The sequence below is a fragment of the Poromitra crassiceps genome (assembly GCF_964638095.1).
Source record: "Poromitra crassiceps genome assembly, chromosome: 27".
NCBI lineage: Eukaryota > Metazoa > Chordata > Actinopteri > Beryciformes > Melamphaidae > Poromitra > Poromitra crassiceps.
The window spans coordinates 8,407,706-8,433,492 of record NC_139650.1 but is presented as its reverse complement, the minus strand read 5'-3'; the positions used below and the strand labels follow the sequence as shown (position 1 = coordinate 8,433,492).

General features: G+C 44.9%; 1 protein-coding gene and 1 pseudogene across 2 annotated transcripts in view; one reads left to right on the top strand and one right to left on the bottom strand.

Annotated features, from left to right (window-relative positions):
• LOC310798995 (plasma membrane calcium-transporting ATPase 1-like) overlaps positions 1–13,070 on the top strand; it is a gene marked incomplete at its 5' end in the record, with an annotated part of 104,812 nt that extends 91,742 nt beyond the window's left edge. The window contains 2 exons of the mRNA XM_083661563.1: positions 531–713; positions 11,383–13,070. Of these exons, the coding sequence (XP_083517689.1) occupies positions 531–713; positions 11,383–11,598 (399 nt within the window). The 3' untranslated portion in view covers positions 11,599–13,070. The remainder of the gene's footprint in view (positions 1–530; positions 714–11,382) is intronic.
• A 10,347-nt stretch (positions 13,071–23,417) lies between these two features.
• Positions 23,418–24,608, bottom strand: LOC310799091 (actin, cytoplasmic 1 pseudogene; annotated as a pseudogene). The gene has a single exon. The product of its transcript is annotated as an actin, cytoplasmic 1 pseudogene (transcript).
• Between the last annotated feature and the right edge of the window lie 1,179 nt (positions 24,609–25,787).

The following is a 25,787-nucleotide window of genomic DNA, read 5'->3' as shown; positions in this document are numbered from 1 at the left end:
GTGTGGACCAGTGACATCACTGGTCCACACTAACTCAAATAAATAACTCATTAACTCAAATCAACTCTCAATAACTGTCAAACTATTCATCATTCATCTAGTTTGACAGTTATTGAGAGTTGATTTGAGTTAATGAGTTATTCATTTGAGTTAGTGTGGACCAGTGATGTCACTGGTCCACACTTTAACACTCAATAACTGTCAAATTAAATGACAGACTTCAAAACCGTTTACAGTTTTCTGATATACTACTGATGTTCTAATGATACAAAGCTGGTTGAAAATGGGCGGAGTGTTCCTTTAACGCTGAATTTAAAATGCAAAATCCTACTGTCAAAGTCGTAATTCTAAAATAAAGTGCATTTGTTAACATGAATGCAAAGTAGCAGAGCACTATGCTAACAATGTTGTTCTAATCTCACTACTATAATAAGGCAGCCGTGTAGTGTAGCACGCAATGTTTCTAGTTAGAATAACTCACACTTGTGTCTGTGTATCTGTGTGTGTGTGTGTGTGTGTGTGCACCTCAGCTGATCACAAGCGTCCCCACCCACCATTTGAAGTTCCTGAAGGAGGCGGGCCACGGCACCACCAAGGAGGAGATCAAAGAGGAGGAGCTGACCGATGGAGCCGATGAGATCGACCATGCCGAGATGGAGCTGAGGAGAGGCCAGATCCTCTGGTTCAGAGGCCTCAACCGCATCCAGACCCAGGTACAGCCTGGGCACCTCGCCTCACCGCTGTGTTTAAACTGTCACTCAATGTGGTGGAAATCACCTGGCTTATATTGTGAAAGGGCCCTAGAAGACCTGTCTTGTCATGTGAACTACAGAGCTTTTGGGAGAAATGGAATAATGCATGACGTCAAATGTTGTTTGCCGTAGTAGAAGACCAAGACACACACAGTTTGTTGATGCGTGTACTTGGATTGGACCATTTTGTGTGGGTGTGTGGGGGGGGGGGGGGGGGGGGATATGCATTAATTTGTCAAAAATTATATCAGCTTTGTTAATCTGACCATTTCACGTGGAAAACAAATTACACGTTCTCACAAATGCTGTGGGGATTTGTGGAATTTGCATGAATTACCAATTTCTCACTGTGAGCAAACTCTCTCATCCTAACTGACTCTCGAGCATTTTCTTTTGTAGGAAATATGGAGCGGAGCAATATTTCTTCTGACCAAAATTAAAATGGCCATTTTGTTGCTTGTCTTTTCCCTGTAACTTCACTTGTCACGTTTCTTTTAGGGAAAGAGTCTGCATGGAGCTGATGCACTGGAAGTAACGGGCAGTTGTACTCTGAAAGACAACTCCTGCTAATACACAAACTGAACTGCATTGTCATTGCAGAAGTAGCCTATTGCATTGTGCATTCCGTGGGACGGATTGTGCTCCCACACACAAGCACACACCTCCACGTCTCCACTCACGTTGTGTGTTCATTCTGTGGTTTGTTGTGGGGAATTAAATAACAAAGTGAAAGCAGAGACACCGCGCGGCGCGGCCGACACGGCTACTGAGAGATTACACAGCGATTGTCTCTCTTTCGAGGTAAATGAGAAAGCGGCGATATTCAATACAGGCCATGCAGAAGGCTGCTACAATCCTACAGCAGCAGCAGCAGCCAGGGATATTAAAACAGAGAAATGATTTTTCTTCTTTCTCTTTATTTATTTTTTATTTTATTTATTTTTTACACAGTGCCTCACTTGCGTAGGGATGTGTCAGTCGGTGTGTTGCGTTGACGGTGTGGGCGGTTAGTGGTTGCCCCTCGTGGCACACCTTTTATGTCCACCTTCAAAAACAGCCCATTCTCCAATGACTCATTGCACAGTTTCGGGCTTTGGGAAGTGTGTGTGTGTGTGTGTGTGTGTGTGTGTGTGTGTGTGTGTCTGTGTGTGTGTGTGTGTGTGCGTGTGCGTGTGCGCACGGGTGCGTGCAGGTGTCTGTATGCATATTGGTGTGTGTTAGCCTAACTTAACTTTCCGCCCACGAGACGTATCCGGCACCGAGTGAGTGTTAGCATGTCCACAGGCAGTCCCGTTATGTCCCTATGGGCTTCATTAGCCTGGGCACCAACACCTACCTACAGTAACACCCAGCTGACACGGCAGCTCCGCCTCCCCCTCGAAGAGTGGGCTGAAGCTCCGCCTCCTCCCCCTCGCAGCAGAGTGGGCTGACGAGTGGATGTGGCGCATGTCGTCGTCTTGGGAGCACTTTTGATCACATGACGTCTCGGCGCATACACGACGGGTTAGCGAGGTCGGCCATTTCCCCGCCGGCGGTGGCGAAAAAGGACTTTTACTTCGTCTTTCCTCATAAACTATCTTTCCCTCATAAACTAATATCTTCTTTTTTTCGATGTCCTCTTCACATTTCCTGCTCTAGGCTTTGACAGTCTGAGAGCTCTGGTTGTTCATATTATAGTGCTGCTGTCTGAGAAGTCGGGGGGAACCTGCCAACTGAAAGACTATCCAAAAGAGTCGTGCGTCTGTAAATGGGGCTGATATTGTCATGGTATTAAAAATCTGATTCTTTCCAGTTAGGGTCTTCCACCTCTAACATTATGGATATGTTTGATGTATATATAAGTATGATTGATTACACATTTATTGTAGAATTGATCAGTACTACACTGGCTATCTATGGGCCATTAACCTGAATTGAGTAATTCTTTACAAACTACACAATAGCACAAACTGGACACACCATTTTTACGCTTTTACACTTGCTTTTACAAATGTATTATTTACACTCTAATACATTTTTACACTTATACACTCCTCCAAATAATTGGAGCGAGTGGCAGCTATGGTCTTACTCTTTCTTTCTTTCTTTCTTTCTTGCTGTGGCATTACTGTTATCCATATAATTAGATAATTCCAGACTTTTGACACACCCTGTATGCTGTCCTTCCCCTCTCTTCCTGGCAGCATCTGTAAAGCTACCTAGCTAGCTAGCTAGCTAGCTTACTACTATCCTCTACCAGCTACCCTCTTGATGTCTGTCACAGTATTTACCTGGCTGCACTTTGTTTCATTCTCTCTGTAACATGACATTATGTTTCTATTTTGTCTTTGTTGTGTATTTATAACTGCTATAACGCTCACTCTATGTTCCTATTTTGTCTTTATTGTGTATTTATAACTGCTATAACGCTCACTCTATGTTTCTATTTGATCTTTATTGTGTATTTATAACTGCTATAATGCTCACTCTATGTTTCTATTTGATCTTTATTGTGTATTTATAACTGCTATAACGCTCACTCTATGTTTCTATTTGATCTTTATTGTGTATTTATAACTGCTATAATGCTCACTCTATGTTTCTATTTGATCTTTATTGTGTATTTATAACTGCTATAATGCTCACTCTATGTTTCTATTTGATCTTTATTGTGTATTTATAACTGCTATAATGCTCACTCTATGTTTCTATTTGATCTTTATTGTGTATTTATAACTGCTATAACGCTCACTCTATGTTTCTATTTGATCTTTATTGTGTATTTATAACTGCTATAACGCTCACTCTATGTTTCTATTTGATCTTTATTGTGTATTTATAACTGCTATAACGCTCACTCTATCTTTCTATTTTCTCTTTATTGTGTATTTATAACTGGTAACTGATCATCTGTCCTTGCAAATGTGTCTCAGTGCATTAATGCACGTCAACATCTATTCTCCCTCATATGCAAATCCTGCCTATCACCTTTCTCCTCTTTTGTAATGCGTTCGTGTTGTGTTCTTTATAATGATACTCACATCCGATCCGTTGATGGGCAGGAAATGCTATGTCAGTTTCATCTTGTGATGTTAATTTTAGACAATAGTATTCTGTTTTGGGGGTATAGTTTGATGCAACTTACTTTGCTATTATTGAAGTTTTCTCAATTGCAGGGAAACTAATTGAAATGACAGCTACTGTGCTATTTTTTCTCAAAGATCATCTATATCGGAGATGAATCAATCACCAAAGTGGAAAAACCTCGCCCATGTTCTGGTCATAAAACCGAGTCACTAGGCGGCAGGAAGAAAACTTCAGTCTACTTTGTCCCTTCTCTTATGGCCTTACTGTCCTTATAATATTGCTATGACCATAGAACCATCATGAGAGTGAAGTGCCGGGACAAGACATATAATTGGAACACTTGACCTCTTCCTCTCTCCCCGCTGGTATAAAGGACAGGGTGGGGATGCTCTCTGCCTCTCCCCCTCTCTTTCTGTCTCTGTCTTTCTGTGTCTCTCTCTCTCTCTCTCTCTCTCTCTCTCTTTCTGTCTCTCTCTGTCTCCCTCTCTCTCTGTCTCTCTCTCTTTCTGTCTCTCCCTCTCTCTCTCTGTCTCCCTCTCACTCTGCCTCTCTCTCTCTCTGTCTCCCTCTCTCTCTCCCTCTCCCTCTCTCTCTCTGTCTGTGTTACAATATCTGCAATATCTGTCTCTTGTCCGCCTGGGATGGGAGGATGACAGATGAAAGGCTGCAAGCTAATTAGGTCCTTATCTTTCTACCCCTCTCCTCTCTCCTCTCCTCTCTTCTCCTCCTCCTCTCTAATCCTGGTTGGCTCTAGTGTTGTGCCAGTGCATGCCTGGCTAGTCAAACACAGAGGGGGAATAATTGCTACAAGGACTTCCTCATTTCCAAAACTTTATCAGTCATTCCAAGTGACACTTTTTCCTCCCTCTGACCACTTTTCTCATTTGCTCATTCCCCCCCTCTCTCTCTCTCTCTCTCTCTCTCTCTCTCTCTCTCTCTCTCTTTCTCTCGTGCTTTCAACTTTCAATGGCGGACGCCCTCAATTCACCCCCTGCTGCTTTTATCAAAGCAGAGCCTTTGCAGGGATTTGTATTATATTTTTTGTCTCTCACTAACTTTTGTTTCTTCTCTATCCAAATGACAGCTCAATGACTCTTTCTTCCTCTCCTCTTGTCTCCCCACTCTTTGTAAACCCGTCTCGTTCTTCTCCCCCCTCATTGATCTGTGCTGGCCCTCTCTCTTTCTCCTCTCCTCCTTGCCCATGAGTCCTGAGTTTCTTCGCTCTACCACTTTGCCTGGGTACCCTTAGACTCGTATATCTTGTTTGCCCATATTGTCATTTGATTAAAAATGGTCCAATTGGTGTCATCCACCTCTGATATGATGAGGTTTGATCGATAATATATTTATTGTGGATAAATATCAGTACTACCCGGGCTATCTATGGGAAGTCCTTAACCTGAATTAATTCTAATAAGACATTGTAATCGGACTCCACTTAAGTATGCACGAATATCTCATTGCCTCTGGTTGTAGAATGAACCAAGGAAGAACCCGTTCCATTTTGGAGCAGATCCGATCCGACTCAAAAAATGTGCATATGATAGTTGACCGGACTATTGGCCATAGCTGACCAGACTATTGGCCATAGCTGACCAGACTATTGGCCATAGCTGACCAGACTATTGGCCATAGCTGACCAGACTATTGGCCATAGCTGACCAGACTATTGGCCATAGCTGACCAGACTATTGGCCATAGCTGACCAGACTATTGGCCATAGCTGACCAGACTATTGGCCATAGCTGACCAGACTATTGGCCATAGCTGACCAGACTGGCCATAGCTGACCGGACTATTGGCCATAGCTGACCAGACTATTGGCCATAGCTGACCAGACTGGCCATAGCTGACCAGACTATTGGCCATAGCTGACCAGACTGGCCATAGCTGACCGGACTATTGGCCATAGCTGACCAGACTATTGGCCATAGCTGACCAGACTGGCCATAGCTGACCGGACTATTGGCCATAGCTGACCAGACTATTGGCCATAGCTGACCAGACTGGCCATAGCTGACCGGACTATTGGCCATAGCTGACCAGACTATTGGCCATAGCTGACCAGACTGGCCATAGCTGACCGGACTATTGGCCATAGCTGACCAGACTGGCCATAGCTGACCAGACTGGCCATAGCTGACCAGACTGGCCATAGCTGACCAGACTATTGCCCTTGGCGGAGGTATGCGCGCTCAGGCTGCCCTTCCAGTTATTAATATTATCCTGAGTTGCCATGGAAAGTTTTTACAATTCTGGGGGTAACACTGAATACTTGCAGTGTCTGTGTGTATATACACACTGTGTGTGTGTGTGTGTGTGTGTGTGTGTGTGTGTGTGTGTGTGTGTGTGTGTGTGTGTGTGTGTGTGTGTGTGTGTGTGTATATATATATATACTGTATGTGTGTATATGTATGGATATATATACATATAATTTATATATATACATACAGCTAATTTCTTTCTGGGATATATATATATATATATATAGATAGATAGATATGTGTGTATATATATATAATCAGTCAAACCCTAGTACTCTCATATCCCATAGATATATATATCGGTCAAACCCTTGTACTCTCATATTTTAGACAAATAGATATATGTATATATGGGTCAAACCCTACAATACTCTGTAGTACTCTCATATCTTAGAAAAAAAAATATATATATGGGTCAAACCCTACGGTACTCTGTAGTCCTCTCATATCTTAGACAATAGATATATATATATGGGTCAAACCCTACAGTACTCTGTAGTACTCTCATATCTTAGACAAATATATATATATATACATATATATGGGTCAAACCCTACAGTACTCTAGTACTCTCATATCTTAGACAAATAGATATATATATATGGGTCAAACCCTACAGTACTCTGTAGTACTCTCATATCTTAGACAAATATATATATATATACATATATATGGGTCAAACCCTACAGTACTCTGTAGTACTCTCATATCTTAGACAAATAGATATATATATATGGGTCAAACCCTACAGTACTCTAGTACTCTCATATCTTAGACAAATAGATATATATATATGGGTCAAACCCTACAGTACTCTGTAGTACTCTCATATCTTAGACAAATAGATATATATATATGGGTCAAACCCTACAGTACTCTGTAGTACTCTCATATCTTAGACAAATAGATATATATATATGGGTCAAACCCTACAGTACTCTGTAGTACTCTCATATCTTAGACAAATAGATATATATATATGGGTCAAACCCTACAGTACTCTGTAGTACTCTCATATCTTAGACAAATAGATATATATATATGGGTCAAACCCTACAGTACTCTGTAGTACTCTCATATCTTAGAAACGTCTCCTCCTCTCAAAAGCCTTTCCTTCATCTTCGCTCCTCTACTTCCACTCTCTCTTGTCTCTGTGTCTTGAGTGTCTCTCTCTCTCTCTCTGTGTGTCTCGGTGTCTCTCGCCCAGTCCCTGCTGCGTTAACAGTGTTTGGTGGCTGTCCCTCCTTCAGATGGACGTGGTGTACACCTTCCAGACGGGCCAGGCCGCGGTGCCCGGCGCCCTGCGGCGCCAGCCCTCCGTGGTCAGCCAGCACAATGACGCCGCCGCCGCCGCCAAAACTGTCTCTAGCCCCACCCACCTAGGGCTTAGCTCCTCCTCCTCCCTCACCAACTCAGCCGGGGCCCCGCCCCTCCCTGCCACTGCCGCTTCCTCCTCCTCCACTGCAGGCAGTGAGTGGCGACTGGAGGCCAGCTAACCAACTTGCTTGAGCTGGCTGGACTCTGTTGTTTCTGTCTTTTCCTCTTTTCTACTGCATGCTGCATGGCTGATGGTCACCCCCAAAATGGCCCCCCAACAACTAACCCCCCAACCCCCCCCACACTCCACACTCCAACCAACCCTGCCGCTTTCTTTCATACTTTTTCTGTCATCTTCCTTGGCTTCCTGGTTCCCAGGGGCCCCTGAAAGGCTAAACATCCCATAATTTGCGATAGTTTCATGTACATAAATGTCCAATTTTGTGGCATTCTACTGCCGATATAACACAATAGGGTGTTCTACTGCCGATATAACTACAACAGTTCATGAAAGCGGTTGCGTAAAGAAAGTGATGCGTTTCATGAGGAACTGGGTCGAGCATGATAACCACCTGTTTGACTAACAAATGACCTGTGGGGAAGTGAAGTGTAGAACCATCACAGTGTAGAACCATCACAGTGTAGAACCATCACAGTGTAGAACCATCACAGTGTAGAACCATCACAGTGTAGAACCATCACAGAAATGAACGTTTAGCACCAGAGATCAAGACAAATTAAGAGAAGGATCTCCAGGATTTAAATCATAACATCTCACATTAAGGCCTTGAAGGCTGTCGAATACATTTAGATAAAGCATTTTCAGTCCTAAACTCACTTTCAGATGTTTTGAAAAGGTTGAGTTTTGTGGGGTGTGCTGTATTTCCGGTGAGAAATCAGCCAGGTATGCAGAGCTATTTTCTGATAAGCGCTTACAGTTTTGATTTCAATTGCAAAACCGCTGTTCTATTTAAAGCTGGGCTACATTTGTTGAAATGCAGACAGCCTGCTTACAAAATAGCTTTCATACATCTTTCTCCCCCATCTCTGTAATCCTATCTCCTCTGTCTCTCTACTCGCCACTCCATCATTTTACTATCTGTCTCTTGCACTTTCACTTCTTTTGCCTCTTGAGTCATCCCTCTCTCTCTCTCTCTCTCTCTCTCTCGCTCACTCATTTTTAAACTACTTTTAATGCTCTCTCTCTCGCCCTCTCTCGCCCCTTGCCTATGCAGTACTATTTCCCCCGTCTCACCCCCTGCCAGACTTCTCCCTGTGCGCACCAGGCCCGGGGATTTAAGTCCTAACATGCATTTATTAACCCCGATGTGACTCGCCGACTGCCTCTAGCCAATGACAGATTAGCAGGAAGTGCTGGGAGAAATGAGTTAAAGGGGGGGGTTGTGTGGGCCGGAATGGCCAATCCTTACAATTTCGTGGCACAGAAAAATCTCCCCGTCCCTGTTTTCTTTGTGTTGTGTCCCTAAGGCAGCAGCCTGGGCAGCAAGATAATTTAATGGTTAATCCATATGGGGGGGTTGAATCTGCTATAGCCAGGAAGTCTCATAAGGCTTAACAGCCAATAGATTTATTTTCCCTCAAACGGCCTCAACCATGCATCAGTTTCCCCATTGACCTGAGCTGCCTGCCTGCCTGCCTGCCTGCCTGCCTGCCTGTGTCGTCTCCTCTACATGCTTAAGTAATAGAAGGCTTTGAAGTACAGGGCTGTTAATTATAACGAGCACATGTCTATTGGTGCATATAGATGATTGTGATCAGCAGCAGCAGCCCCTGTGGATTCATCAAACTGCATGTCTTTAGGCAGAGAGTGCAGAGCAAAGTGCAGAGCCGTTCTTTCACCGAGCGCAATTATTCATGTGTGTGTGATTCATCTGTGTGTGTGTGTATGTGTGTGTGAGAACATAGCAGCTACTGTAGCGCTCAGCTCCGTTTCCCCAAACATCCAGATTCAGTGCTAACCCGAGGCGGAAACCTCCGCTAAAGAAAGCTTGTGATAATTAAGTAGTGATCCAAATGAATTCATGAATTAGTATCTTAAAAAGTCTGAAAAAGACATGGAAAAACATCAAAATATCAATATCAATGACCTGATGTGCTGTATGTCCACTCTTAGACGAATCCCCGAATATTTATCCTATCTTATCTGCTTTACTAAACACAGACTTTGTGTCCCTCGGTTCATTCCCTGGCCTTTTCTTACCCGGCCATTTAGAGTTTTACAACTTTCTTCAGCTGTGTTCATTCCTTTACAATCAGTAGGTACATTCGCCCATTCACACAGACACCGATGGCGGCAAGCTACCACGCAGGGTGCTGGCACAGCCATCAAGAGCAATTTTAGGGCTCAGTACCTTCAACATGCAGACTGGAGGAGGCGGGGATCGAACCACCGACCTCTTTTATCCAAAGCGATTAGTGGACGACCCGCTCTACCTCCTGAGCTACAGCTGCTGTGATATGGTTTGATTTGACCAGCCACCACCAGCTCCCCAACCAAACACCTCACAAACCATTTTGCCATTCAGAAGATGCAAGCTAGCTGTGTGTGTGTGTGTGTGTGTGTGTGTGTGTGTGTGTGTGTGTGTGTGTGTGTGTGTGTGTGTGTGTGTGTGTGTGTAAACCTCGTAGATTTAGGTTGTGTGTGTGTGGGGGGGGGGGGCGTTTGCTGTAGATTTCTGTCATGCGTTGTTGTTGTTTAGTGTTGTCATTACACACAGTGATGCCTGTGACATTGTGTGTATCTTTTGCGTTAACATTTTGTTCATATTTTGCAGTGTTCCATCTCCATCCAGCCGACCTCTGCCCTCTGACCTCTGCCCTCCATCCTGTGTGCTGTATCATTTGTGTGAATTCTGTTGCCGTTTATCATTTGTGTTAATGCACCTTTTTTGTTTGTTTTTGGGACTCTCATCTACCTCCCCCATAAGGGCAGAGATATACCTGCTTTTAACTACGCGTTTTGCGTGCGCCTCCGTCCGTTTGGAGCGTTGGCCGTGCGCATCCTGAGAAATGAAAGCTACACGTTCGCAACGTGCAATACTGACATGGACAGTAGGGGCAGTATGAGGATGTGACAGGGTCAGGGGTCAGTAGGTACTAGTAGATGCCAACTAACGTCAATGGAGGGACCTTAGCTTGTTGTTTTTGCTTGTAACGTTAGCTTCCTCTGTTAGCTTTTTAGCATTAAACTGTCTGCAGAAGAGGAGACGTGTGTTGCTAACAGAATAACTGGCTGGTTGGAGCCAAAAGTGACACACAAAATCACTGTGACAAATATGTTGTGACATTGTGGTTTTAGCTGGCTAATGTCGGATAATGATAGCATGCTTGCTGCTAATGCGGACAAAATGCGGTCTAGCTAGCATAGCCAGCGAGCTAACCAGCTAGCATCCAGAAGCCCCAGGAATCTGAATGAATTAGCTGTTAGCTTGTGCGGATAACGTCTGCTGATGAATCCTACTGTCTCGTGTGGATAATGTAACAGTCGCAGATATATCCACTATGATCAAGTCCCTGTCCGGGCGCACACTTGTAACATGTTTGGTCGTGCCTTATTTACATCATGCAAATCCAGAAGTTCCAAATGATATGGAAGTTCTATACGGCCTAAGTTCTCTGGTGTGCCCTCTAGTGCTATCCTCCAGTAACTACCACGCAAAGCACATCGTCGTATGTGAACAATTCCGGTCACGACGCTGCCAGTTGTCTCGGCGAACGCGTGGTTAGAAAGCAGCTATATCTCCGGCCTAAAGAAGCTTCACACGTTCATGGTTTGTTGTGTTCTGTGCTCTCTTGTACCTCCTCCCCCCGTTTCCCAGATCCCTGACTCACTCATCACCGTCGGCCCCTCCCTGCCTGTCCTGAAACCCTCCCACATTGTATCAAAACAGACCCTGTGCTGTGGAACCTCCACACCTCCCCTCTCACCTCTCTCCTCTGGGTCTCCTCCTCTCCCCCCCCAGATTAAGGTGGTGAACGCGTTCCGTAGCACCCTTTACGAGAACCCCGGATCCCGCAGCTCCATCCACAGCTTCCAGGCCCACCCCGAGTTCGTGCCCCTGTCCGAGGAGGAGGCGGCGCGCGTCGACTCCATCGAGGAGGACAGCGACGAGATCGAGGCCCTGCCCAGCGCCTCCGGGGCCGACCCCCTTCAGCAGACCATCTTCACCTCCATCTGACCGCCTTCATCGTCCTACTACCATCCTCATCATCAGCATCTTTCTCCTTCTCATCCCCCCCTCCCCTCCCCTCCCCTCAGCGGCCCGAACAGCCGCCACTCTGGTCCCACCCTCATTCACACACGCCTCCCAGCTGTCCCATCATACGCATTCACAAACTATAAACTAACCCCCCCCCATCACAGCCTCCCCTTAAAAAAGTATATACGAAGACCCTCCCCCCCCTACACACACAAACACACACCCCTTTAACCCACTTGAGGGTGGAATCTAGAGACTCCATCCACATTGGAAGGCCGTTGCCTGTCCTCTCCACTTCTGTCTTTTTGTTTGATCTGACGAGTCTTTAGTTTTTGAAATCCTTTGAATCCTGGTGTTCATGTTGGTTTGGATGGATCCTGGTGTTCATGTTGGTTTGGATGGATCTCCTGCCTGGGACTGAAAAGCAGCGTGTTGTGTTTGTTCTGTACTTGCTTCATTCCCGCCTAAAAAGCTCTCAAAACGGCACAGAACTTTTCAAAAGAGTGCATCGATTCTCATGTATATATGCTTTTTATTTGATTTTATTTCTGCTCTGCTATACAGCTAAAAAGCGAGGGGTGTGATCAGAAGATTGTGGTCAATTGCAAAAATATAACCATTGTCGACGATTATCCCAGATTTTTTTTTTTTTAAGACTTTTTATTCCAAATGTACAGAATGTGTTTCGTTTGTGTCCCCCCCCCCCCCCCTCCCCCGCGCACTTTGAAGGAATGTGTACCGAGGGTTGATTGAGCTGACAATAGAGTGACACTACAGGCTTCAAGGTTCAACTGTTAAAAAAATGTTCTCTCCTTCATTCAGTCCCTATGGGTCGATTTTCTTTCGTCTACTTTGTTGTTTGTGGAAGGACCGCACTAAGGATGCTTGGCTTCTTTCTGCCAGAATGTCTCGTACACCCTGAAAACACACAACGTATAACGTCAAGAGAGGTAGGCTTATGATAGGATGATAGAAATTGGGTTTGGGGGGGGGGGGGGGGGGGTCCGACCTCATCTCATCCAATCAGGGTTCTGGTTCTCTCTAGCCCCTCCTCCACTAAGTTGACATCTCAACATACTGCTTCAATCTGGAGTTGAGAATGAAAGAGTGAAGAGGGGTGTGATTTAGTGTTGACCCCTCCCCCTCTGTGTCGTGTGTGCATGTAAATGTGTCCTCCGTGTTGAGTGGCATGGTCAATGTTGGAATGGATATATGGGATCCAGCATCCAGTTAGGACATTTCTACACAATTCTTGGTATTCGTTCTTTTAGTTTTGTTTTTGTTTTTTCTCCTAGTTTGTCCGTTCTTATGAATAGGAAGCAAACGTGTCTGTCAGCACAATCACACAACCAAAAGTAGGGATCACATGCGACGCGCGACACAAAGCGGCGTCCAGCCCGCCCCCGCGAGCATCTCGCGCGTTATCGAGATTCACTGTGTCGGCCATGGCGAGGGACTTGCGGGGTGGGCTGCTGGGGGGGGGGGGAGCCCGGGGTTGACTGGGGGAGGGACTATAATTGATCTCAACCTAGCCATGGGGAAACCAATCAGCATCCAGATAGAAGTCCGCTCTGTGTCCTTCCGACAGCTTCGCTTCGCCCCGTCTGCTTTTCCGCATCAACATCGTTCCTAGAAACCCCCGACCCAGCGCCACGTCGAGTCCCTCCTAGTCTGTCTGTCACTCTCCACTTAAAAGCCCTTAGACTAGCGACCATCAAGTAAAGGACACGTTATTGAATTAATGTACTACTACTGCCATATTTCAAACGTCTTTGTCATGAGTAGGTTCCTTCTCTCCCCTCTGATGAGCTTTTTTCTACGTAACTCAGAGCCATATTTTATAGGTTGTCTCTATTGTTTTGTATCTCATTGTTATCGAGGTTTCCTTTTGGATTTTCTCACAGCCCCGACCCCCGAGCCCCTTTACACCAAACATGACCAAAAAGTGAAGAGAAACCCTACAGTTGTCACTGCCGAACTAAGTTTTAAAGGACCTCTACAATGTTTACATGAAAACCGAGTGGGGTGGCAGTTCGCTTGGCACTGCGCTTCCCCTATTCCCCCTATTCCGACCAGTCTCCCCCCGCCATTCCCTCGCTTTCCCCTCCCGAGTCTTAGAGTTACTATTGAACTAAATAAGGAATCTTTCTTGCATGATTTTCATATAAAACTCAATGTTTTGCTCATTTTTTACAATTCTTCTGTATTTTTATATTAAGTACTTTTTAATATTTTGGAGATATATGAATATATATGTATAGGCTGAAGAGTTTGGTGACAGTACAGTACATGAATGAGACTAATCTACCGTGGAGTATGTCTTTTTACAGTTCTCTAAATATTTATGCCACGTTTGTCTTGGTCAACTGATGTTAGGGCTAAGTAACCCACAGTGACTTGTTTACATCCTGATGGCCATGCAATTGGAATTTCTGCAATCTAGTCTTACCGCCCCCTTTTACATGCGTATGATCACTTATCTAGTAAGTCTTGTGCGACACTAAACGCTGTGATTTCTCAATTATCAAACTCGTTGGGGTTTTCGCAAATGGAAAGTGAATACAACTAACACAGTATAAAACATTAAATGGGAGTGTATAATTATTTAACCAATCTCTGGGTTTGTTTGGATTTGTTGTTTCTGTTCTTTCAAGCTACAACTTTTTTTTTTTTTTTTAAACGAGAGGATTGGTGCTGTGCTACAAGTGGCTAGTATAGAAGCTGAGACCTTTAAAGAGGACATCGATGTCGTCGTCGTTTTTGTAACTTAACGGCTTCAGAAACTGTTTCCGGGAAGAGAGCGAGCGAGCGCGTGACATCACTTCCTCTTCCTGCCACGTGTCCGTAAACTATAAATGAGATGCCTTTTGCTGTGGCGTCCGCCGACTCTGTTTACGTACACGTGTCCAAAACTGATCCATTTTGCTCCTTTGTTTTCTTCAACTGCTGAATCTTAAAGAAAATTGTGCTTTTCCATTCAGTATCATGTAAATATTGCCATATTATTGAAGGAAGTGTAACTGCTATCTATGTCGGTGACAATAAAGGGGAGAGGGGGCAATCAGCCAATCATCACCCAGCATAGCTTTAAGAATGTTCTGCCAAAGTATTTTTATTTGTACAATCAACACTTTTGAACTTTTTTTTTTAAGTCATGTGTCGCCCCCCCTCTCCATCCTCCCCTCAGCATGTCGACGAGTGGCTAAGATTGTCCCTCTTCTCTTGCCATGGCCTTGGTTGTGCTGTGGTGATTGTCCATTGGACTGGTTGCCCTCGCATCTCCATTCCAGGTGTACAATACAGCCCCAGCGGTCAGAAACACTCAAGTTTGATTGCTTTGTGGTTTTGTTTTAACCATGGCACAACTGTATCATTAAAAAATTAAAACAAAAAAAAAGCAACCAGGCAAGACTCAACAGTAGCCTAAAAGAAAAGACAGGCACAGTAACATTATTTTTGTTTATTTTTTTTATTTTATAAGGCTTTTATGAATCTGTACAACCTCAGATTGCACTCTGCTAGAACATGCTTGTTGTGGAATAATTGTTGCAACTTGACTGCATTGCCTCCTGAAAAGCATTGCATTCATTGGATATTTGGGGAATTATTTTGATAACCCGCACATCGGTTATAAAGAAAAAGTCAGTAACAAAGAAAAACTAATGTTTAAATTAACTGGAATATCACAGTTGGATAAGTCATAACCACTTATTTTACATAAGACATATATATATATATATATACAAAGCTGATTTGTTTTTGTTTGTTTTAATACATTCTCAGTTGTATTTAATTGCGAAAAAGACTGAAAAACTTTTCTGTAATTGATATGATGCACAGTAATAGGCGCTGGTGTTATTTTTGTATAAACATAATATCATCTATGTGGCATGCATGACATATATACAAAATTTGGTGGTTTAAAGCAATATGTCCAACCTGGTGCGATCGGTACCGTCGTGTTCTGTGTAGCCTAAAGCCACTCTGTACGAAAAGAGAAAAAAAAAGACTGCATTGGGATAAAGCTAACTGTTCAATATATGTGTTCAATGTTCTGCATGTTTTAGTATGGAATGAGATGTCCCAAGTGTTTACTTGCTTCCAAATGATACGTACATACACCCCCCCCCCCCAACACGTTACACATAAACACTACACTACATGCACATACACACACAACCACACACATGCATTTGCACTGCGAGGTGAAACGCACTGAGGAAATTGAAAATGGTGGATTGTTTGTGAGAATGGATGGACGAGTCGAGCCATTACAGGAAGATGAAGACTCTTGTTTGTTTTTCCATTGTCTTATTCACTCACTAACAAGTAACTAATGACAGATCTAAGCATCAGACGTCCACCTCCTCGGGGGGTTCACTGTGAAACAGCCAAGCTTAACACATTCATGCATTATCCCATCCCACAACACGCATGTTTTCATCTCCAACTTTCAGCATTTCTACTTAATTATCTGCTCCTGCTGGATCTCATTTGCTGTCAAATTCAAACCCAAGTGAACACTAGCTTAGTGCTAGTTTCACGCTTGCCATCTGTTGTGTCTGTGAAGCAATGTAACAGCTAAAAGTGTCATGCCCAAGTATATAAATTGTACTTCTTTTTTTAATTCCCAGTGTCTAAGCTTATGACAACATCACACAAACAACAAAAATCAAGATAAAATCAAAATGATCTTTTTATCTTGCACACACACTGATCTCCCCTTGAACGTCTTTCTACAGGCCTAAGCACCAGTTGCTTCGAACGGGGAACGGAACTCTTGGCACAATAAAATTGTCATTTTAATGATTATATATTAATTTATAGACAAAACAAGACGGGCAACAAACTAGGCTCCAGGGCAGTCTTACCCCAGAGAAAATAAGGTTGGCAGATATATCACTGGGTTCAATCAGGAAACTAAGTAACTAAACCCTAATCCAAATCTGTGGTGAAGACTGCCACCTATAGGGGAAAGTACAGTATTGAACTGGCCATCTGCTATTGGCTTGTCTTTGGTGCCAGGTGACGTCACAACAGGGTAAAAGGGGTCATTGTCTCTGACACACACATTTAAAAAGCGGATGCCTTCAGGCAAACGAGCATGGCATTGTTCTGATTGATGGCGCTTTCATTCATAGCAAATTTGAGCAAGGACTTAAAAATGATCGTTTCTCACCACAAAATGAGCCGACTTTAAGCCAAAGATGCTCCAGTACCACTGCTACTAGAATGGCTTCAAAAGGAACGAACCCACTATGAGCATGAAACACTCACCTGGGTATCGCAGGCTTCATTTCAACAACAATCACGTGCATTGATCTGCCCATTATCTCTCTCTCTCCACCCCCACTCATTACTCTGTTTCTCCTCCTCAAGCAGAATAGGCCATATGCATTCATGCCACTGACATACTATAGAGAGCCATGTCCTTCATTGGCTGTATGTCATTCTGTCTCCCCAGAATAGTGTTCTTGTCGGGGGGTGGAAGCTTCTCAAGCAGCATAGCATTGTGGTACAAATGATTGAAGCCATACTAAGGTGGGTTAGCAGCACTTCTTACACAACGCAGGGGGAAGCAGGTTTGACAGAGAGAGACACCTCTGAACGCTGTTGAGCGAAAAATGGAGGAACTGATTATCTGAGTTGGATTTCCCCCAAAAACACACAAACGTGCTGTGGGACAAAATGACCTTAGTGCTAACATGCTTTATGGGAAGCTGCATTCCATTGGAAGTCAAGTCGGAAGTCTTTTTCCGAGTTGGTATTACCGTCTCCCTAGTCTCCGTTATCTTTACAACCATCCATCGAATGTACAGTACTGTACCAAGCAGGCCTGCTTTATCGCACAATCCAAATCTGCATCGAAACGTGCCATTTTCAGCGTGTAGATTGCTAGCTTGCTAGCTACTGTAGCATTGTTGAAGTTTTGCAGAGGCAGGGAGAGCGGGACACAAAATGATTTCCCTTTGCTCCGACTGAAATGGTCGGACCCCAGTGGCAGAGCTTATCCCCGCAGCCTGCTTCCGTCGAGTCAGACTACCGACTCCCGATCGAAATGTGTTTTCCGAGTACGATAGACTGCAGCAGTAAGCCTGTATTGCGATGGAGACTTGATTTTGGCGCCACCTTTGGTGATAAGCGGTCACTGCTTTGGCCCAACATTCTGTACCTTGGTGATTCCGTACACACAACGCGTCACTTCCTGCGGAGCACAGGATTTCTCCCAGCAAACAAGGACCCCCCCTGTTTAGAACAGCAAATGTAAACGCCTTCATGAACTCGCTATCTAGAGAGCAGCAAACAGACATGTAAATGAAAACGTGGATTATTATTTCTGTATCTGTCTGATGGGAGCTGGGTGGGTTTGCTTCGCTGCCTCTCAGCGCCCCAGATACACCATATTCCACACTCACGTCAGTTACCCGAGCTGTATTGTATTTTAGGAACGAGTTTTGTCCAGCCGCATAAATGGTCATCGAACGGGCGATAGCGATGAGACTGTAACGTCAACGGCGCTAAAGTACCGTGTTTGGCACCGAAACGATGGTCGCGGTAAAGGCCGTGACCGTCTCTCTGTTCATTTCAATACAATTTCAGTGACGGCTGTACAGAAAGTTCAAACCAGTTGAACTTTTTCCGTTCGGACACATTTGTCACCGTCCGTTCTGCAAATATAGGAGACGTTCCTACCGTTTAAAATGGGCGAACGTTGACGTTCCAAAACGGCCCAACAGATCAGAGCCTCATTGGACGGGACGGTGTGATTTGTTGAATTTGTCGAATAAGCATTCCCGCGCTTCCCTGTGTGTTTACTGTGTGTGTGTGTGTGTGTGTGTGTGTGTGTGTGTGTGTGTTTATTAGAGTGAATTTTCCCTTGACAGCCTTGCTTTAACTGCTGAATAGAAAAGCTTTTACGGCTGAACTTTCTCTGTTGAGGCAACGTGTGATTCCAGAGAGGTGTGGTTGTTCCTCAGTGTGTGTCAGTCTCACCTTACGGTTTCCACCACTTTCTCTCTCTCTCTCCCCTCTTGTGTAAATATACGATGCACTCTCATTGCCAAAATGTCACTCCTGTTTGCTTCAATCTATGCAACAGAATTCTCCGATTAGACTGCGGTGGTTTTTAGCTTATATCATTTCTCAAACCCCCCCCCCCCCCCCTCCTCTCCCCCCAACGCTTCCCTACACTCACCCTCTCTATGTGCTTGTCTCTGTCTCAGTGGATGCCAGTCGTCGTTTTCATTGTTTGTTTTTCATTTCTTTTCCGACAGAACCACAATATCTGTACATTGATGTATGTTATGTACGTGTCGTGCACACCAGGTGCACGACGCACACATTTTCTTTTCTTTACTCTTTTGTAAGATATGATCATGTGGAATGCCTTGGTCTTAGTGTCATGTCGTTTGAACTTAAACAGAACAAAAAATGATAATCAAGCAATTGAGGTAAAAGTTATTATATAAATATAATATATATATATATATAAATATATATAAATATACAAATCTATATACATAAAATAAAGCCATTGGGATTTGAAATACATTGAGTGTCAATTTGTGATCATTTTTCCTAGCCTGGGTAAACCCAGCCTCCACGTGGTGACCTCTATCTATGTGCTATCAGTCACAAGCAAGATAGAGGTCACGTGGAGGCTGGGTTTACCCAGGCTACATTTTTCCTAGCAGGGTTGTGAATGGATGTTTGCCTGCACGTGTTACTGTGAGCAATAATACTATCGTAAGGTTTTTTTTCCCTGTATCCAACAATCACAGCCCACAAACAGTTCACACATGTCAAGAGGTGTGACCAAGTCAACTTTGCTCCAGTCACAAGTCTTGAGAGCCACAAGTCTCAAGTCAAGTCCCAAGTCTAAATACAGAACGACAAGTCAAGTCAGAACAAGTCCAGTATCAATACAATATCTTGAACAAAACTAAATATAGGTTTGTCAGACTTTTCAATGCTACCAAACGTATTTACACATAATTGGCACATAACGCATCATTTATACAGAGACAATGTTGTGACAATTGACTTTAGAAACCTTTCCAAGTCAAAGTCGAGTCCCAAGTCACCAGGGCCCAAGTCAAGTATCAAGTCTTCTCTTGATGCATCAAGTCAAGTCTCAAGTCTTCTCTTGATGCATCAAACCAAGTCTCAAGTCTTCTCTTCATGCATCAAACCAACAAGTCTTCTCTTGATGCATCAAGTCAAGTCTCAAGTCATCTCTTGATGCATCAAACCAAGTCTCAAGTCTTCTCTTCATGCATCAAGTCAAGTCTCAAGTCTTCTCTTCATGCATCAAGTCAAGTCTCAAGTCTTCTCTTCATGCATCAAGTCAAGTCTCAAGTCTTCTCTTGATGCATCAAACCAAGTCTCAAGTCTTCTCTTCATGCATCAAACCAACAAGTCTTCTCTTGATGCATCAAGTCAAGTCTCAAGTCATCTCTTGATGCATCAAACCAAGTCTCAACTCTTCTCTTCATGCATCAAGTCAAGTCTCAAGTCTTCTCTTCATGCATCAAGTCAAGTCTCAAGTCTTCTCTTCATGCATCAAGTCAAGTCTCAAGTCTTCTCTTCATGCATCAAGTCAAGTCTCAAGTCTTCTTTTCATGCATCAAGTCAAGTCTCAAGTCTTCTCTTCATGCATCAAGTCAAGTCTCAAGTCTTCTCTTGATGCATCAAACCAAGTCTCAAGTCTTCTCTTCATGCATCAAGTCAAGTCTCAAGTCTTCTCTTGATGCATCAAACCAAGTCTCAAGTATTATCTTGATGCATCAAGTCAAGTCTCAAGTCTTCTCTTCATGCATCAAGTCAAGTCTCAAGTCTTCTCTTCATGCATCAAGTCAAGTCTCAAGTCTTCTCTTCATGCATCAAGTCAAGTCTCAAGTCTTCTCTTCATGCATCAAGTCAAGTCTCAAGTCTTCTCTTCATGCATCAAGAAGTCAAGTCTCAAGTCTTCTATTCATGCATCAAGTCAAGTCTCAAGCAATTCAAATTGTGTCGAGTCCAAGTCATGTGACTGGAGTATCCGACTCTGCATCACATTATACACATTAGGGCCTATTCCTTCTCCAGCTGTCTGTGTCAACGGTGTCAACCCCCAACTTGCCTGATCCCCGCAGTGGTGGCTTCCTTGGTGCAACATCGCCACCATGTGGATACATGCTGTTTTTCATGTGGAGGGCAGCGGGCCAAAAGAATGATGCTGAAGTGAAGAGGGGTGTAACCTAACTTAACACATGGATGGATGGTGTGCTAGAGCAACATGTTCATTCCATAGATAAACAAGCAAATGTCGACTTGACTGATTGGTTTTATATACTTTATTAATGTCCTCCCTCTAGTCTAGTGCATCATCAGCTAGAATTTTTATTTCTGGGCAACAAATCTTTCGAGCAATGGTGTTGGCTTGCTAGAATGTTAACAATCAAAACCGTCATCACAAAGTGTAAATAATATATTGATGGCAAGCTTGTGAAATTGTGATGGGCAACTACAGCACAATAAATGTACATAATATTGCAATTGAATATTGCAATGATGTCACAGCATCAGACACTGATGCTGTGACATCATCACCGATGACATCACGGATGACATCACAATAGCTTGACTGACATCACTGATGTCATCACTGATGACATCACTCACTGATGAATCAACAATTTGCTCGAGTGACATCACTCACAGATGACATCACAATTGCTCAAGTGACATCACTGGCAACTTCACAAACAAGGGACCACGTGCATCATGTACCAACAACCAGGCGACCTCATGCAACTCAAGCCCATTTGAGGCATCTTTCAACAGCCCAAGTTTGGCACTGATGACATCATCACTGATGACGTCACCGTTATCCATTCCTGACTGAATGCCTGACTCACCCCAAAAAGCTGGGTGTTGACCACGCGCTGCGCAGACGGCTGCAGACGTAGTAAAAAAATGTCACCCCACATTTATTCAAGATTTGATATTTTTAATAGCCATAGTGAGCAATTATTAATTAGATTACAAATTTGACTTAGTGCAAGTATACAGCACAACGGTCACATCAACAGCACAAGATGGAGCAAAAAACAGAACACAATCACACAATCTCGAATTATAAAGTGAAAGTCCTTTAAAGTGAAATAGGGGGGGGGGAGGGGCTCCAGTCCGTTGCAGAGCCGGTTGTGCTCATGGGGCATCGGGGGGGGAGGGAGTGACAAAGTCCTGATTTGTGGGGGGTTTCAGTTCTCATCGAAGAGGCGGATGGCAGTTGGGAAGAAGCTGTCCCTGTGTCGAGAGGTTCTGGTACTGCCAGACATCAGTCTTCTGTCATGGGGGAGGGCCCTGAAGAGTTGATCTCCTGGGTGGGTGGTGTCGGCCATGATTTTCCGAGAACGCTCTAGCATCCTGGCAGTGTGTAGGTCCTGAAGGGATGGCAGGCTGCACCCGACCATCTTTTATTTTAGTTTAGTTTAGTTGTACAGGGACAATGCACATCAATCAGCATTGCTGTAAATGTGCCAGTTTTAGCTGGGTAGCTAATTTTCAACGTGGCAGATGATGCGCTGCAGTCTGGAGATGTCCTCGCGGGCAGCAGCAGCACCAGACGGTGATGGAGGTGTAGAAAAGTGCCAATTGTGCCTTTGGCACCTTGAACCTCCTCAGATCCTGAAGAAAGTTCATCCTCTGTTGTGCCTTCTTGCTGAGAGCCTTGATGTTTGGCTCCCATTCATTTCAGGTCTCGGCTGATGATTGAGCCTAGGAAGCGAATGTGTTGACTGGGGAAGGTGTGCCTGCGTTCTTCCTGTACTCCACAACCATCTCCACTGTCTTTTTAGCACTGAGCTCCAGGTTGTTTTGACTGCACCAGGTCATCACGTGGCCGATCTCCTGCCTGTACGCAGACCCGTCATTCACCATTAGAGAGATGAGCCCTCTGAGGGTGGAGGATGAGAGTACGCCGCCCTGGGCAGCTCTGGTGCTGATGGTCCGGGAGTCGGTGATATGCTTCCCCAGCCTTACGTGCCGCTTCCTGTTCATTAGGAAGTTTGTGGACCACCTGCAGATGGACTCGGGCACGCCCCCAGCTGGGAGAACTTCTTGTGCAGCCGGGCCGGGGTGATCGTGTGAAAGTCCACAAACAGGAGGACCCTGGCATAGGTCCTGTGGTGTCCAGGTACACGAGGATGTAGTGGAGGTCCATGTTTGTGGCATCATCTACAGACCTGTTGGCACTGTAGGGGTCAATGAGTGGGTCCAAGATGGATTTTAGGTAGGACAGAACAAGGCGCTTGAAGGACTTTGTGACCACAGAGGTCAAGGCGACAGACAGTCTTTTAATGTCTCCAATGAGGTGTTGAAGATGTTGGTGAACACTGGGGCCGGGGGTGGGGCCAGGTTGGCAGGGGGTGGGGCTACGCTGTCTCTTGACGTGGCAGTAGAACTCATTTAAGTGGCTGGCTAGATGACGGTCATTGATGGAGTGTTTGGCAGATGGCTTGTAGCCTGTGATCTCTCTCAAGACTTTCCAAACAGAGGCTCTCTTTAGACCTCATCCATCATTATGACATCATATGTGATATGACATCACTATAGTTGTGACCTGGCCATGAGGCAAAGCAGGTCTAGAACTGTAAACTGCAAAAAAAAAAAAAAAAAGTCTCCTTCACCGTTGCTTTTTTTCCATCCTGAGTGAACCAATCACCAAAAACAACTGAAGCCATACCTATGAGTTGGTCATCTAAGCTCTGTGTGTGTGTGTGTGTGTGTGTGTGTGTGTGTGTGTGTGTGTGTGGTTGTTTTGCGCAGAGCTGAAGTTGTTGGGCGTTTGGTCGGAGGAGGAAAAAAGAAGAACAGTCCATTTAGAAGCATTTGCGGTGGACGATGGAGGGGCCGGACTCATCGTACTCCTGCTTGCTGATCCACATCTGCTGGAAGGTGGAGAGGGAGGCCAGGATGGAGCCTCCGATCCAGACGGAGTATTTACGCTCGGGTGGGGCGATCACCTTGATCTTCATGGTGGAGGGGGCCAGGGATGTGATCTCCTTCTGCATCCTGTCGGCGAGGCCGGGGTACATGGTGGTACCTCCAGACAGCACGGTGTTGGCGTACAGGTCCTTACGGATGTCGATGTCGCACTTCATGATGCTGTTGTAGGTGGTCTCGTGGATTCCGCAGGACTCCATGCCGAGGAAGGAAGTCTGGAAGAGGGCCTCTGGGCAACGGAACCTCTCGTTGCCGATGGTGATGACCTGTCCGTCGGGCAGCTCGTAGCTCTTCTCCCGGGAGGATGAGGCAGCGGTAGCCATCTCCTGCTCGAAGTCCAGGGCGACGTAGCACAGCTTCTCCTTGATGTCACGCACAATTTCCCTCTCGGCCGTGGTGGTGAGGGAGTAGCCACGCTCTGTCAGGATCTTCATGAGGTAGTCTGTGAGGTCGCGGCCGGCCAGGTCCAGACGCAGGATGGCGTGGGGCAGGGCGTAGCCCTCGTAGATGGGCACTGTGTGGGTCACACCATCACCGGAGTCCATGACGATACCGGTGGTACGACCAGAGGCGTACAGAGACAGCACAGCTTGGATGGCAACGTACATGGCGGGGGTGTTGAAGGTCTCAAACATGATCTGTGTCATCTTCTCCCTGTTGGCTTTGGGGTTCAGGGGGGCCTCTGCCAGCAGGACAGGGTGCTCCTCGGGGGCAACTCTCAGCTCGTTGTAGAAGGTGTGATGCCAGATCTTCTCCATGTCATCCCAGTTGGACACAATACCGTGCTCGATGGGGTACTTCAGGGACAGGATACCTCTCTTGCTCTGGGCCTCGTCACCTATGTAGCTGTCCTTGTGGCCCATACCCACCATCACTCCCTGATGCCTGGGGCGACCGACGATAGAGGGGAAGACAGCACGAGGGGCGTCGTCTCCAGCGAAACCGGCTTTGCACATACCGGATCCATTGTCAATAACCAATGCGACAATTTCATCTTCCATGGCTGATCTTTGTTTGCGTAGTGAATCCCAGTACTTATAGCCACTGCAGTGAAGGATTTATGACATCATGCATAGTGAATCCCAGTACTTATAGCCACTGCAGGGAAGGATTTATGACATCATTGATGATGTCACAATGTCTATGACATCATCAGTGATGTCATAAATCATATCACTGATGATGTCACTGTTTATCCCAGTACTTATAGCCACTGCAGGGAAGGATTTATGACATCATCGATGATGTCACAATGTCTATGACATCATTGATGATGTCACAATGTCTATGACATCATCAGTGATGTCATAAATCATATCACTGATGATGTCACTGTTTAATCACTGCTGTTGCAATGTCTATTTTATGACATCACAGAATTTCCAGGTTCCCAGCTTTCAGATGATGTGCACCACTTCTATGTGTAAAAACTCAACTCAACTGAATAATTGTCAAACTAAATGAATGACTGCAAAACTGTTTACAGTTTTCTCATTATGTGTGAGATTATGTGCAAAATAAATCAGCATCGTTTTTCGGTACAGTGTCCCTTTAAGATTTTTTGAAAGGATGTATCACATATAATCATATATAATCATCATAATACAGTAATCGTCTATCCGTCACATTTTACTTTCATTTCATTTCCTGCCTAGAAGTCATTTTTTTATGCACCAAATCACTCGTCCATCCCGCCCACGGCCGGATGACGCCAGGCCACATTTCTCAGCGAGGGAAACCCGCGGCAGGCCCCGCCCCCGGAGGGTGTTGTCAAGACGACTGCATTTCCAACAGTCACTGCAGCAGCGCCGCGGTGACGAGAGACTCAGAGTGGCTGCAGGGGTTCATTAGGAGGGAGTTTGTAATGTCACAGAGCCAGAGAACAGCTCCAGGCAGCAAGCATCTTAACTAGAGACAGCACTGTGTCACTGTGTGTGTGTGTGTGTGTGTGTGTGTGTGTGTGTGTGTGTGTAGCTATCTTAGAGAAGACCAATTAGAGTTTTATACCTGGGAAGTGAGGACATTTTATGAAAGTGAGGACATTATGGCCGGTCCTCATTCTCACTCTCTCTCACACACTCTCTCTCACACACACACACACACACACACACACACACACACACACACGCACACACACACACCTTCAAAGGGCTGTTTGAAGGTTAAGCCTTGGTTTTAAG